This window comes from Cornus florida, unplaced genomic scaffold, assembly GCF_030987335.1.
Source record: "Cornus florida cultivar Cherokee Brave unplaced genomic scaffold, ASM3098733v1 CherokeeBrave_3.0.0_Hap2_Chr11, whole genome shotgun sequence".
Taxonomy (NCBI): Eukaryota; Viridiplantae; Streptophyta; class Magnoliopsida; order Cornales; family Cornaceae; genus Cornus; species Cornus florida.
Genome location: NW_026775581.1, coordinates 109,146,829 through 109,160,695, shown reverse-complemented (window position 1 = coordinate 109,160,695; position 13,867 = coordinate 109,146,829). Strand labels below are relative to the sequence as shown.

The window sequence follows — 13,867 nt, the reverse complement described above, 5'->3', positions numbered from 1 at the left end:
GATGACGTACTTGAATTTCATGTGCATGTAAACTTCATCTCTATAGCTATTATAAACTATTGCAAGATTGTGTTGTCGTTTTGCCATATTAACTGAGGAAACATCTTTATCATAGACGTGGGTACAAATGGATAAGAATCGAACACCCCATATATATATATATATATATATATACAAAAATGGAATCTTAACGTGGTTACAAATAGATAAGAATTGAAACACCATATATACACGGTTACACACACAAACACACAAAATAAAAATCTTTTCAGTCTAATCTCCTCCATATGCTGAATATGTCAACTATCAACAACTTGTCTTTCAAGAAGAAAAAGAAAAGAAAGATGTGGTTATTCAACTCTACTTGCTGTAGTCACCAATCACCATCTACGTGCACAAAATTCTCCATTGAAACGTGATATATAGCCAAAAAAAGGTTGAAAATCCATGCTCAAATTTCTTCATCATATGATCGATATGACATACGTACCACCTTAGAAAAATTAATATAACTTTTTATACATAAGAATGCAAAATTAATCAACCATACGATCCATATGGTCTCTATCATCAGCAGGAGAGGTAGATTTGCTTTTAGAGGAAGAAGATGGTAATGAAGGTTGCTGAAACATCAAGCTTCGTGACTGAGAATTCTCCATTGAAGGTGATCTGCTCAAGTAGCTTGAATTGGTAGAGTTAACAACTGGAAATGACTCACCCTCTTTAAAATTCTGGCAAAATTTATAGTCACCGCCGCCAACGCCAACGCCACCACCACCAATGATTGATGTTAGAGCAGCTACTAAAGCAGATTGAAAACTAGGGTCTGATGTGATTGCCTTGGTTGCAGCTGCCACGGTTTCCGGTCCTAGGGACTGTCCATGTTGAGGAGGAGTTGAAATACTACTACTCTCATGCATGTGAGGTTGATAAATGTTTTCTTGAGCCTGACTTCCAAAGTTTAGGGAACCGAATTGGTTCTTGTAGTTATTGAAAGGTTGAGTACTTCCATGGTTGAGGACCGCGTTGCTCCAAGAGACCGGTAAAGGGTTGGATTCCAAAGAAGTGAAGTTGAGATTTGTGGAAGCATATGATCTTAGAGGGAAACTGGAAGGGGTTTTATTGAAATGGGATAGGGAAGTGGATGAGGTTGAAGTGAGATCAAGAGTAATTGTTGGGTGTGAAGTTGAAGGTGTGATTGAAGAGTTTGGTAGGTAAAATTGGTTTGATCTTGAATTATGAGTGAGAGAAAAGTTCAATCCATGGAGGCCTGCAAGTGATCCAGAGCTGGATGAGCCTGACATTACCATGGAAACAGCTGCTGATGTGGTGGAGGCCATAGCGGTGGCTGCAATAGGAAGTGGGTGGTTGTGTGATCCTTCATAGGTGCTGATCAAGATTGACATGTCCTCGACACATCTTTGCACCTAATTCAAATTCAGAAAAAAACATTTGAATTTAAGAGACCAGCTAAAAGATTATTGTTTAGATAGATAAATCTAAAGTACCATTGTGATTTGGAGGACGAGTTCAAAACTGAAAACAATTCGGAGCAAGACTACATATATATATGTCACTCCTCATACCCCACAATGACAAGACTCGTGCATACGAGTAGCCCTGCTATTTGGGACTAACTACTCATAAAATTAATTTAGATTGGGAAATGTTTAACGCATTAATTTTTTCACCTTCTTTCTGACTGGACATGTGGGTGCAATACTGCAACGATAATATGCACGGGGGCATGGGTTTCCTTTTGCGATCTTCTGTCCATACTTTCTCCATTGACACCCATCGTTCATCTGTATATTGATCAAAAAATTAAGAACAATTTTGTTAATTCAATCTTAATTGCCAAATTAAAATAGATACATGACATTTCACTAGAACCTAGCTAATATTAATTAAGCCAATTAGATTGTCCTTCTTCAAGAAATAAATTTTATATATCATGTAACAGTACTCCATTGTTGTAGTTTGAATGATTAATACTAACCGTTGGGGTGTCGCATCTCACTCTAACAGACACCCTAGTTTTCTTCACAGGGTTTTGTTGTGAAACTTCATCATCTCCACTCCTCTTTGTCTTCAGAACTTTACGTGGCCAACTATCCGCAGCTAATTCTTCTTTCACTTCTAAGCTATTCTCAGGGCTCGTATTAAGCGAATGTTCAGTTGGTCTTGTTTTTGGCACTTCAAATTTGTAGTCCAATCCGATATCCAAGCTTTTGTTATGTTGTTCATCATATTCCTCTTTACCTTTGCTAGGAAATTTGTTCTTTTCATCCTTTTTTGGATTACTTGAAGTAGTTCTTCCAAGACTCAAGGAAACAAGCTCTGGCTCATTGGTTATTTGGTGATCAGTATTACTTGTGTTGGTGGACTTTTCTGCTTCTTTCTTACCAATCTCATAGAACTGCATCTGAAGGGCCTCATAATCCTTCATAATTCTATCTAAATACATCCTTAGTTTTTGGTTTTCTTCTCTTGCCTCACCCATTTTGGCTTTCACTGATTCAAGCTGATCATCCTACAGCAATCATCACCAATGTCATGGAGAGATCGATGTTATTATATATATATATAGTGTTAATGGAGTGTTGAAACAAGACTTTGGAGTACATTGAATCTCAATCGTAGTCCTAATTAATGTTGCTAGGAGAAATTACTAAGTAGCTATAATTGATGCATGTCAAGCATGCTTAATTAAAAACAAAATTAATGGATTGGAAGCATTTCTAACCTGATCCATTCGGGTTGATGAAGATGCTTTTGAGTTGGGTCCTGTGGATGATCTTTCCATCTTACTTATGACAGCTACCTGTTTGAGCATTACATTTTAAAACCCTCCACTTGAAGGAAGTACTGTATATATATATTTTGAAGATAGAATTCAAATTTAATTGGTACTTGAGAAAAAAAAAAAGAGGAGAAAGTAGACATAGGGGCGTAGATATACGAGTGACCACTCTTAAGTCTTCAAGAAAAAGAAAAAAAGAAAAAAGAAATAAGAAAAAATCAGATTTAATCTTTTTACTTGTCATTTGGTCTAATTGAGGACCAACCAAAATGAATTGCCGGTTTGTAGAGGATATTCTAGCTCGCTAGCTAGGTCTAAAAGTCACAAATTAAGAGGCGCTTCTCGACACATGGTTATGGTCAAATTACTACTCGTATTAATCAAAGTTTATAAGCAGCTATAAAACTGTTTGGAGCTATATGTGCCGGCTAATTAATATATATGACTTTTTCGAACCATTAAATCACGGCAATGGATGCTGTTAATCCCATTATTCACAAATACTATGCTGTTTCAAACCATTATGGTTTTTTGTGATATAGTTAGAACAATTTGTGGGTGTGTTATATATGGGTGATTCCTCATCAACTAGATATCAAGTTATAGCTGAAAATTGTTTCCAAAGATTTTAGGTAAAAGACATAAAAGAAAAAAAAAATTTAAAAATTCTTGACAAAATTGAAGATTTATAGACCTAAATTATACATATATACTCATGACAGTACTTCTATCAATCCAATCTGTAATTCTAATAGGAGACAGCTAGGAAAATATGTATTCAATAAATTAAGCAATATTAGAACTTAATTAAATATCGACTTACCCTACTAAAAATAAAATGAAAAATACCATCAACGTACAAGAAGCCTATAGAAAATTAGATTCTTTACCTGCAGCTTGGCACAGCTTAAATCCTTGTTATGTTCTGGTGAAGATGGCTTCAAAGAATCATCTTCTAGGTCTTTTCTTCCATTTCCAATCTGAAGCATGATAAATTAGGCTATGGATAATTTGATATATATATATATATAAGAAACAAAGAGAGAGAAGAATTCATAAAGAAGGGAAGAAGACTCACCTTATGAACAAAATCTTGTTTGCAAGTACTACTGCCTTCTTCATCTCCATTAATAATAGATTCAACTCTTTGATCCTCCTTGAGTCCACCTTTATGACTACCTTTTCTCAATAATTTATCCTCCATCTCTCTCTCTCTCTCTCTAGATATATTATTTTCTTAACCATATTTTGAGTTGCATATATTTCTCTTGTTATATATAAGTAGAGCCTGATGTATTTGACTCGTTTAATGTAGTATTTCACCAATATTCGCATTGCCTTCACTCATCAAACACAACTAGTACACAAATGTCAAAGTGTATACAAAACTAATAAAGCTTGAGGAATTCAAATTCAAAGTTTAGGTCCTTTTAATTAACTAGATAGATATAGCATATGTGTGTGTGTGTGAGAGAGAGAGAGAGAGCACTTTGAGCCGCAATGGCCAGTCTCTGCCGTGTAGGCTCATACTACTTGAGTTAAATGGTTGAAGTTTTCCTATATATATATATAAATGTATGTCTGTATTTTTTTTTTATTACATGCAAAAGTCATGTATATGGCCACCGTTGACTGGTCAAATTTGTGCCAACATCGTACCAATTCCTACCACCGGAGCTTATTTGACGGCGCTAACTTGGGATTGAGGTCAACGGCTGTGGGGTTTAACTAGTGCCTATTTCGTCTTTCCATGCTATTGACTTGGGTTTGTCTACTAACTGTTACGTATAAGATTGATGTGCCAACAAACATGCATTGAACATGTACCATTGATTACAGTATTCTGTGATCTCACACTTGGCCTACTCACTTCGATCTTGAATATGCATTGAACGTGTACGTACCGAATATTATATTGGAGGTACCTCACAAGAGAGAGTTTTGTGAAACACATATAGAAGAACTATTATGGCCTATGAGTTTCTTTGTATACATTGTTAAAAATTCTCTTCTATAATAACTCTACGTACATAATCTCGTGGACGTAGATTAAGTTTGGCCGAATCATGTAAATATTTTATTTTGTGAGTAATTTTTTTTATTTTTTCTTCGGTTGGATCCTCATGTTTAAGTGTTAGCTTCCGCTACGAAGCTATTGAAGGGCTAACTTGGCCTATAGTCCGGGTCCAAAAAAATAAATAAGAAAAATAAAAAAATAGTACTACTGTACATTAGTTCACAGTCTAATCCATATGCAATACTACTATTCATTTTAGTCCGGTCGATATGTAATATTACTCTTTCTCTTAACCCAATCCACTTTGTAATCTTGGTTTCGCCCCTACCAACTTCTTGATTGTTATTGCGTAGCTTGTCTTCCTAATTCTTTGGTTGACTTTGTTGGATTCACATTGTGTTTCTTAATTGTTGCTTTCCTTTCATGGAGCTTCTTGTTTTCCTTTGCTTTTGTAGAGATTCCCTTTGATTTGTATATGTCCTTAGTACATTCATATTTTATTGGGGAAAAAAAAAAAAAAATTGTGACACCGATATTTAATGCTCTTGCTAGCAGCTAAAATTTTGCACTTCTCTTGATTATTTATTAATTAATTTGACTAAGTTGCGTTATGTTGATTATGTATGGTGCTTTGTCATTTATCATGCCTTTGGAGAAGTGTAAATTTGACCTTTCCACAATTAACTTTGTAATGTTCATTTTCCTTACTCTAAACTCTGATTCAATGCGCCTACTTTGTTTTTTTCAAAAGTCATTGATAACGATATTGATAATAATATTTCATACGCCTAATCATCGTATATGCATGGACTTGATGAGATTGAATATGCGAGGTCCCTTTTAAGTATATTTATTTTCGAGAGGAGAAAATTATGTCCCGACATGACTGACTAAGCATTAAAATCCACAATATTTTTTTGGCTGTAGATCGACCACCCACGGTATGGAAATAAATAATCATCCTGTACTTTCCTACGGATTTCTAATTTTTGTCGTCAAATATAATCAAATTTATGACTATATATTCTATAGTGTTCCCTCTAAAAGTCTCACTATTTACTTGGCCTATACACTACCATCTCTTATTTTTAAAACTTTTTGTTCATAATTTTTTTTTTTTTGGGTCAGTAAAAATAAATAAATAAATAATAAAACAGCCCAATGTTTGTGTGCTTTGTTATAAAGATGCAGAGTCTCTAAGTGTGCCTTTTATGCTATCATTTTTTCTTTACGATTCCGTTTGTTTGGATATAAAATATTTTTTTTTAAAAATATATTTTTTATTTTTTGGTATTTGATTTTCGTAAAATATTTATGAAGAAAAAAAATTAAAATCTAGTAAAATTAACTTATTCATAAATTTTGGACAAGTTATAAAAAAAAATATTTTTTAATTTTTTGGTATTTGATTTTCGTAAAATATTTATGAAGAAAAAAAATATTAAAATCTAACAAAATTAACTTATTCATAAATTTTGGACAAGTTATTTTATACGCCCCACCTGGGAGAATTGCAAGAGGTCTTGAAAATTTAAAACTCTACATATGCTTTAGTATATCGAACAATTTTATACTTGAGCTAGATTCATGTGGTAAGACAATGCAAATGTCTTCTTGAGAGAGATACATATTGCTTGGTTTGGAATCCCCCTGGTGCCTTCTAAATTTGATTCAAATGTGTAAAAACTTGTTTTATTCCTTTCTAACTTGTAACCCTTTTTTTTTCTGTTTTTTTCTTTTTTTGTGGCAATATTTTTTGTTTTAAGGCCCTGGAGGATGGCCCTTGTAGCTGCATACAGGATTTATCATTTATCCTTCTATATAATACTTTATTACCATAAAAAAACACAATAAGATTTCCGACCAACAAACTAGCTTGATTTTTATTTTTGAAATCTAGCGTTATCCTCCTCAGGTATATTCATGCACGTGTTGGATCAAAATTTAGCCATATTTAAAAAGATGTATTTATTATTTATGTTTGTGTAGAAACAAAATCTAAGTTTGTAAAAAGATATATTTACGAGGACGGCACGTATGGTGCATGTTGTTTGACTAATTATGTGTACATTTTTTTTATATTCATATCGATCACTAATGTGATTCCTCATAAATATAAATCGTTTTGTTTAACCGGTAGGTGATAAAAGATTTGGCCATAAATATATGAGGTTTGGTCTAACAGTATTAGTCTCTTACTCTTCAAAGGGCGGTCAATGGTTCAAATTTCAGAAGAAATAAGTGTACAAGGATACCCAAAAAAAAAAATAAGGGGGAGAAATAGAACAAAAAAAAACAAAGTGGGAGTTACATACCACTAGCCACAGTTAACACATCTGCAAAAAAATTTGTGTGGGTCCATTTGATTAGCTCAAAATAGAAGTTAGAAGTTGAGCCTAATTAGCCCGCGGTTAACCATGTAGTGTTGATTCCATGCGGCAGTGGTGTTGAGGACATGAGATTTTAAGTTAAGTTGCAACTTAAACTGTAATTAACAGTATGCATGCACTTTCATACTATTTGACACAAACATATGCATAATGCATATAGGGGAAACTATATAACGGGCTGGTATCTTGGGGCTTCTGGTCGATAATTATCTTTACGCTCTTTTATTTCTATATTATTCTTTGGATTTTCACTGATTTATGTGAGATATCATTAATATCCTAATTAGATTTGTCTCACATCATACTCACTCTCTATCATTGCTCTTTTTATTTTCATGTGGGGATTTAAACACCTTTTTTCCACAAAGCAGTATCCTCAAGAGCAAACATGAACAAGATCGTGTCCATCAACTGATCAACTAATGGTATTCTCCTTGAAACTGAAGATGAGATTAAGAAGGAAGCCGTTAGCCACTTCCAAAGCATTTTGGGATGCAGCTCACACTCATACAGAGATCTTACAATGCATGCTTTCACTGCACCGCACAATGAAAAAGCACCTGGACCTGATGGCTATAATGCACATTTCTTCAAGAAGACATGGCACATTGTTGGTAGGGATATCACACATGAGTGGCAGAATCCTCAAGGAAATCAACACTTGCTTCATCACACTTGTCCCTAAAACAGTAAACCCTTCTTCCTTCAACGAGTATAAGCTTATCTCTTGTTGTACAACCGCATCTATAAATGCATCTTTAAGCTCCTCGTAAACAAGCTTAAGCCCATTCTACCACATATCATTGATCCATCCCAATCAGCTTTCATCAGGGGAAGGAGAATTGATGATAATATACTTCTATCACAAGAGCTTCTCACTGGTTACCACAACTTTTCATCATCTCCTAGACGTACCATCAAAATAGACCTTAGGAAAGACTTTGATAGTGTCTCAAGCTAGGCCCTTTCTACTTGATTCTCCCTCCCTTCTTGATTTTCCAGCCATTTACACCAATTGGGTCAAGTCTTGCATATCGACAGCCTTTTACTCTATCTCAATCAATGGTGAATTCCATGGATTCTTCACTAGCTCTCAAGGTCGACTTAGACAGGGTGATCCTCTATCACCCATTCTCTTTGTTATTGTCATGCAGGTTTTTAGCTGGATATTCAATAAATGAATTCGAGACAATCCATATTTCAAATACCATTGGAGATGCAAAAACATTTCCCTCTCCCATCTCATCTTTGCAGATGATTTAATGATTTTGACCCGTGCTAATACTTACTCAATCCAGACTATTAAGTCTCGCTTTGATCTGTTTTGTTCTCTTTCAGGTATCATTATTAATCTCCTCAAAAACAACATTTTCTTCTCTGGTGTTAGCCCTGAAGTTAAAAACATCCATTCTTAGCATTCTTGGAATTGAAAATGATTCATTCCCATTACCTATATGGAAGTTCCACTCATCTCTACCAGATTTAGATCCACATACTGTAAAAGTCCAACTTGATAAGGTCACAAGTAGAATCAGAAACTGGACAAGCAGATTCCTCTCCTTTGCAGAAAGAGTGCAACTCATTAGATCTGTTTTAAGGTAACTTGGGCTATTACACGCAGATCCATGACTCACCTTGGGGACTTGGTATACCACATATCCAGACTTGGAACAGGGCAGCTATCATGAAACAACTTTGGACCCACTCTACCACATGGTATGATATTGTTTACTTTAGGCCCGAACTTGAATGGTTTTGCTCATGGGTTTTACTTCAAAATGCCTCGTACTAATTGAAATGACACACCTACATATACAATACTTTCCCCTTCCACATTCAAACGATGTGGGATTGTGCAGCTATAGTTTGCCCAGTGTGATAACTTATCAGTGCCTCTTACACCCGCCCACAAGGTCGCTACAATCACCCCTCATCGGGCCCAATGTCCTCGTTAGCCACCGCCCACAAGGTCGCTACAATCACCCCTCATCGGGCCCAATGTCCTCGTTAGTCACACTTCCGAATAAATCAGTCCCTAAAACCATTTGTAATGGCCCACTCTATAATATGGCACGATATTGTTCGCTTTGGTCCTGGGTTTGCACGATTTTGCTCTTAAATTTTACCCCAAAAGGTCTTATACCAATTAAAGTGACACACCTACATATATAACACTTCCCCTTTCCATATCCAGACAATATGGGATTGTGCACCTGTAGCTTGCCCAGTGTGACAGCTTGCCAGTGTCTCTTATACGCGCTCACAAGCAAAACTGTGCTGGCTCCACACTTTCTATAGTGACCGTTAGATTTACATTCCAAACCCACCTATACCATTTCCATTTAATACAAAATTAATAACCCAATGCCACCATTAAATCAAACCCAAAATAGAAAGTGACAAGAATTAAGGTGCTGTTTGATAAAACTAAAAATTAAATACTGAAAATTTTAAGTACTGAAGTTTTTAATAGGTAATTAAAAAATAAATCTTTTTGTTGAATTTTTAATGTTTAGCATTAAGTGATAAATGGTCTCTGTCACTTAAAATTTTACCCTTTACCGTTTTCAATGATATTCAAATTGCATTATTAAATATACTTAATTTGAAGATTGATCACTGAATAATTAAGTAATCAAACATCACCTTCTTCATAATTCAAACATCACCTTCTTCATAATTCAATTCATTTCTTCTTCATAATTCTTACTAATTAAAACAATTTCCTTATTATGTGAAGCATATGAACAATTTTACTTAATTTCTTTCAATATCTCATACATCACGGAATAATGGTCTATTTTTTCTTTCTTTTTGTAGTTTTTATTTTGTGATGTGAAATTAACAGTTAGACAAATGAAAGATGATTTATATAGCTCAAAATCATGAAAAAATAAGGTAAGTATGGATGATAACTTTATGACAAAGTGATTATGCGCGAACTCATATGTCCAACATTAGGTGTCAGAGGCAGTACTTTCACTTGCTAATACAAAATATGTTGATCCCATAGTCTTCTTAAGGTTAAAATGAAATAGAGAAGTAATTTTTAGACATATGCCACAAATTTCAAAGCATTTTTTGTTGTCTTGATTTTTTGATAATTGCCTAGTATATGTGCGACGGGGATTGCACGTAGTGGAGTGTTATGTGTACATTAATTATACTTAATCCATTTTAAAATATTTTATTTCACTTTTCAAAAAAAGAAAATTTTCTCTCTCTAGATCCTAACAGTGTATTATCTATCTCTCTTTGAATTCACTGTTTTATATTTTGCAAGACTTAAAGTCACTCATAAATTAAAAAAGTTCTAATATATGAATTTCTTTACTAGTGGAATGGAGATAAAAATTTAAAAATATTAATTCTCACACTTGTTAGATTAATGTGCAATACATCATATGGAATGAAAACCTCGATTCTTTCTATAATTGTAAAAAAAAAAAAAATTTCCAATTAAAATTTAATATAGTTGTCGATCATTTTTTATTAAATATACAATTAAAAAAATAAATTAAATCTACTTTTTCATTATGTGTGTGTGTATATATATAATATACATTTAATTTTTTAAACTTCAAAATTTGCAATAATTTTTTACAAAAAGATACATATATATAAAATTCTTTACAAAGCAACAAATAGGTGTTCATTTTTTAGTGGAAAAAAGAACTGTATCATTGTCCTTTACTCATTAAATTTTCACAAATATATATATATATATATATATATATATATATATATATATATAGTCCTGATCTCTTGCTCCCCATGGAGCAAGAAAAATATTCCACACTTTTTATATCGTCCGTTAGATTAAATCTAACGGTCATTTTACAAACCCACCTATGGTCTTTCCTTTTAACACAAAACCACTTTCACCCTATTTTTAGTTTATATAATTAATTTTACCATTATCACCTACTATAACAATAAAAGGTAATCATCAAAATAAAAATAGAAACCTTTGAAAAAAATTAATTCCTGTAACTTTACTTTTATTTGTCGTGGAAGAGTTTACTTTAAGGCTTTGAGAATTAAATGTTTTTAAATTTTGTTAAGTTTCATCCCTTTATGAAGAGATTAAAATTTTTGTTTTCGTTTTATTTAGTTTAAGCTTTAACAATTTTGAATAAAGTTAATGTCATGTGATTCCATTATTTAGTTATATAATATTGTTATCCACACGTACACGCACAAATAACTATAACAATAATACTGTTTTCCATGAGAGCTTTGGTTTTGAAACAACATGAAACACCTCTAAATCCCGGAATCGTGCACACCGCTTAACATCTCAGCTGCATATTTTCCAATGTATTTTCAGGCCTGGTAGTGTTGTCGTCGCACTACACCATAAGCTTAAGAGTGTGCATTAAGGCGAGGGCCAAGTTTTACATTTATAAAAGCCACCACTACCTTCACTAAAAATATAGTTAGGGCAAGTAGGGATCATCCCAAGGGATTGGAATCGAATTTGGTTGTAGAATCACAATTAGGGTTAATAGGTCGAGTGATCAAACAAATAGTTGGTTGGTTGATTAAACTAGAGAACAAATTAAACTAAATAATTGAATGCAATAAAGAGTTAGTAAGAGAGAGAGATCTTGGGGTTTAGAGGTCACCACCAAACAATACTTTTTTACACCCTTAACAAGTGACTAATGAGGAAAATGTGTGTTGCAATATTGATGTGTGTGTGTGTGTGTGTGTGTGTGTGTTTGGTTGATTTAATTAGCAAGGATGACCAATTAAATATATATTGTCTAAGCAACATGTGAAAAACATAATATATCTAACAATTTAGTATATATTGTCTAAGTAGCATGTTAAAAGCACAATATATCTAGCAAGTCATTAATCATTTTATTAAGCTCACAAGCCAAATACACCACAAGGTTAGAGACGTATGCTACTTGCATTCAAAAGTATGGAACATCAAACAACAAGCATGGATTGTCCTCCCATCTAACAACTATACTGTCACTACACTACAATTAAGCTAATGACATGAAATTAAACTAATTAAGCTAAGGGACAGGCACAATCCATCAAGCAATGAGCATGAACCATCAAGAAAATTACAAGAGCATTCCATTAAGCACTATGTTTTGATAATCTCTAGATCTATGACATTATACACATAAACATGCATCAATAACACAAGAAATAGTGACAAACACATGAACATCTATTCTAGCATACATAGACATATGGATAAAATGAAATGATCAATTGGAAGTATTAAACCACATAAATCATTGAATAAACAAGATCTATATATATAAAAGTGTCAAAACATGTATTACAATACTAATCACTCAATAATACACAAAATCAAGATGTAGAAAGCATGCTTGGGGCTAATTCTAGCCCCAAGAGGATGTCTAGCCAGTCATGGTAATGCTTCTCCAACCCTCAAGGGTAAACTCCATGGAAGAAATCTACTCTTTGGTTGATGAAGAGCTCCCAAGCTTGTGTCTCTAGCCTTCTCCTCCTTTTTTCCTCCCTAAGAATAGCCTCTATTGTGATAGATGGATGTTATGTTTTTCTTACTCAAAAAGTGTATCATATTATATATATAAGTAGGTCAAATGACACACAATGAGCTGGGGTCGTGCACAAAATATTCCCCAATGATTGGATAAGGACAGCTTTCAATGAGCTGAAAATTTAACTTTTTCGCACTGGAGGAAGTTCGATCGATCGAACCTTGGACTTGGATCGATCGAACATGGCTGAGATCTATCGAACTGAAGTTGGATCGATCCTCAATGGCGGCGCCTTTTTGGATAAAAACAAATCTGAGATATTTCGAAGATATTTTTGGGAAAAGGACAAAAGTGGTTGGTAGAGTGGTACAACTAGATAAGATCAATCATTTGAATAAGGATAAGGTAGTTCGATCGATCGAAGAATGATGTTGGATCGATCGAACTTTTGAGATCTCTAAAAATGTCATCATGGCTCTGATCTATCTTGAAGTGCTGAGATCGATCATGTTGGATTGATCGAACTTTGATCTGAGATCGATCATAGATGTTGAATTCCACCTTTTGTTTCCTTTTGCTTCCACTTGGCTTCTTTCTTTGATTCATCCCAGAATTGTTTCATTTCTGCTCTTATTTGGCTGAGTTAGCTTATTTTCGGGATAAATGCCTGAAAAAGGAAATAACACGAAATCAATCTAAAACGGTAAAGTAAGATAAATAAAGGTATTAGAATACCTAAGCTTAAGGGATTTAAATACGCACTTTTCAGCGCTTATCAAGGCCTCTCCTTGAAAACCCACATATACATATTCTTAATATCATGCTGAACCATGAAAACATCAAGCTTCAAGTTTAATTTATCATACCCACCAACCCCATTACTCTCCCAAGTGATCTTACTCTTTGATTTCTTATTCAAAGTTGGTTTAAAAAAAAAACTTGAAGAAAAACCAGGCACCCCAGACACTATCAAGCCTCTTAAGAAGATGCGGGTATTGTTTTTCTTTCAAAGAAATATTTAAATAAAAACAAATTTATTAATAAAATATACAGGAATTAATTTTTTTCAAAGGTTTCAATTTTTATTTTGATAATTACCTTTAATTATTACAGTAGATGGTAATGGTAAAATTAATTATAGAAACTAAAAATAGGGTGAGAG

At 33.7% G+C, this 13,867-nt stretch overlaps 1 protein-coding gene across 1 annotated transcript; it reads right to left on the bottom strand.

Moving 5' to 3' along the window:
- Positions 1 to 244: 244 nt before the first annotated feature.
- LOC132286904 (WRKY transcription factor 72B-like) lies at positions 245 to 4,057 on the bottom strand. Its single transcript, XM_059789330.1, has 6 exons — positions 3,882 to 4,057; positions 3,694 to 3,783; positions 2,747 to 2,824; positions 2,000 to 2,533; positions 1,692 to 1,805; positions 245 to 1,427 (listed from the first exon to the last, which is right to left on the bottom strand). Exons 1-6 carry the CDS (start codon positions 4,005 to 4,007, stop codon positions 537 to 539), a joined length of 1,833 nt encoding a protein of 610 aa, XP_059645313.1. The 5' UTR covers positions 4,008 to 4,057; the 3' UTR covers positions 245 to 536.
- Between the last annotated feature and the right edge of the window lie 9,810 nt (positions 4,058 to 13,867).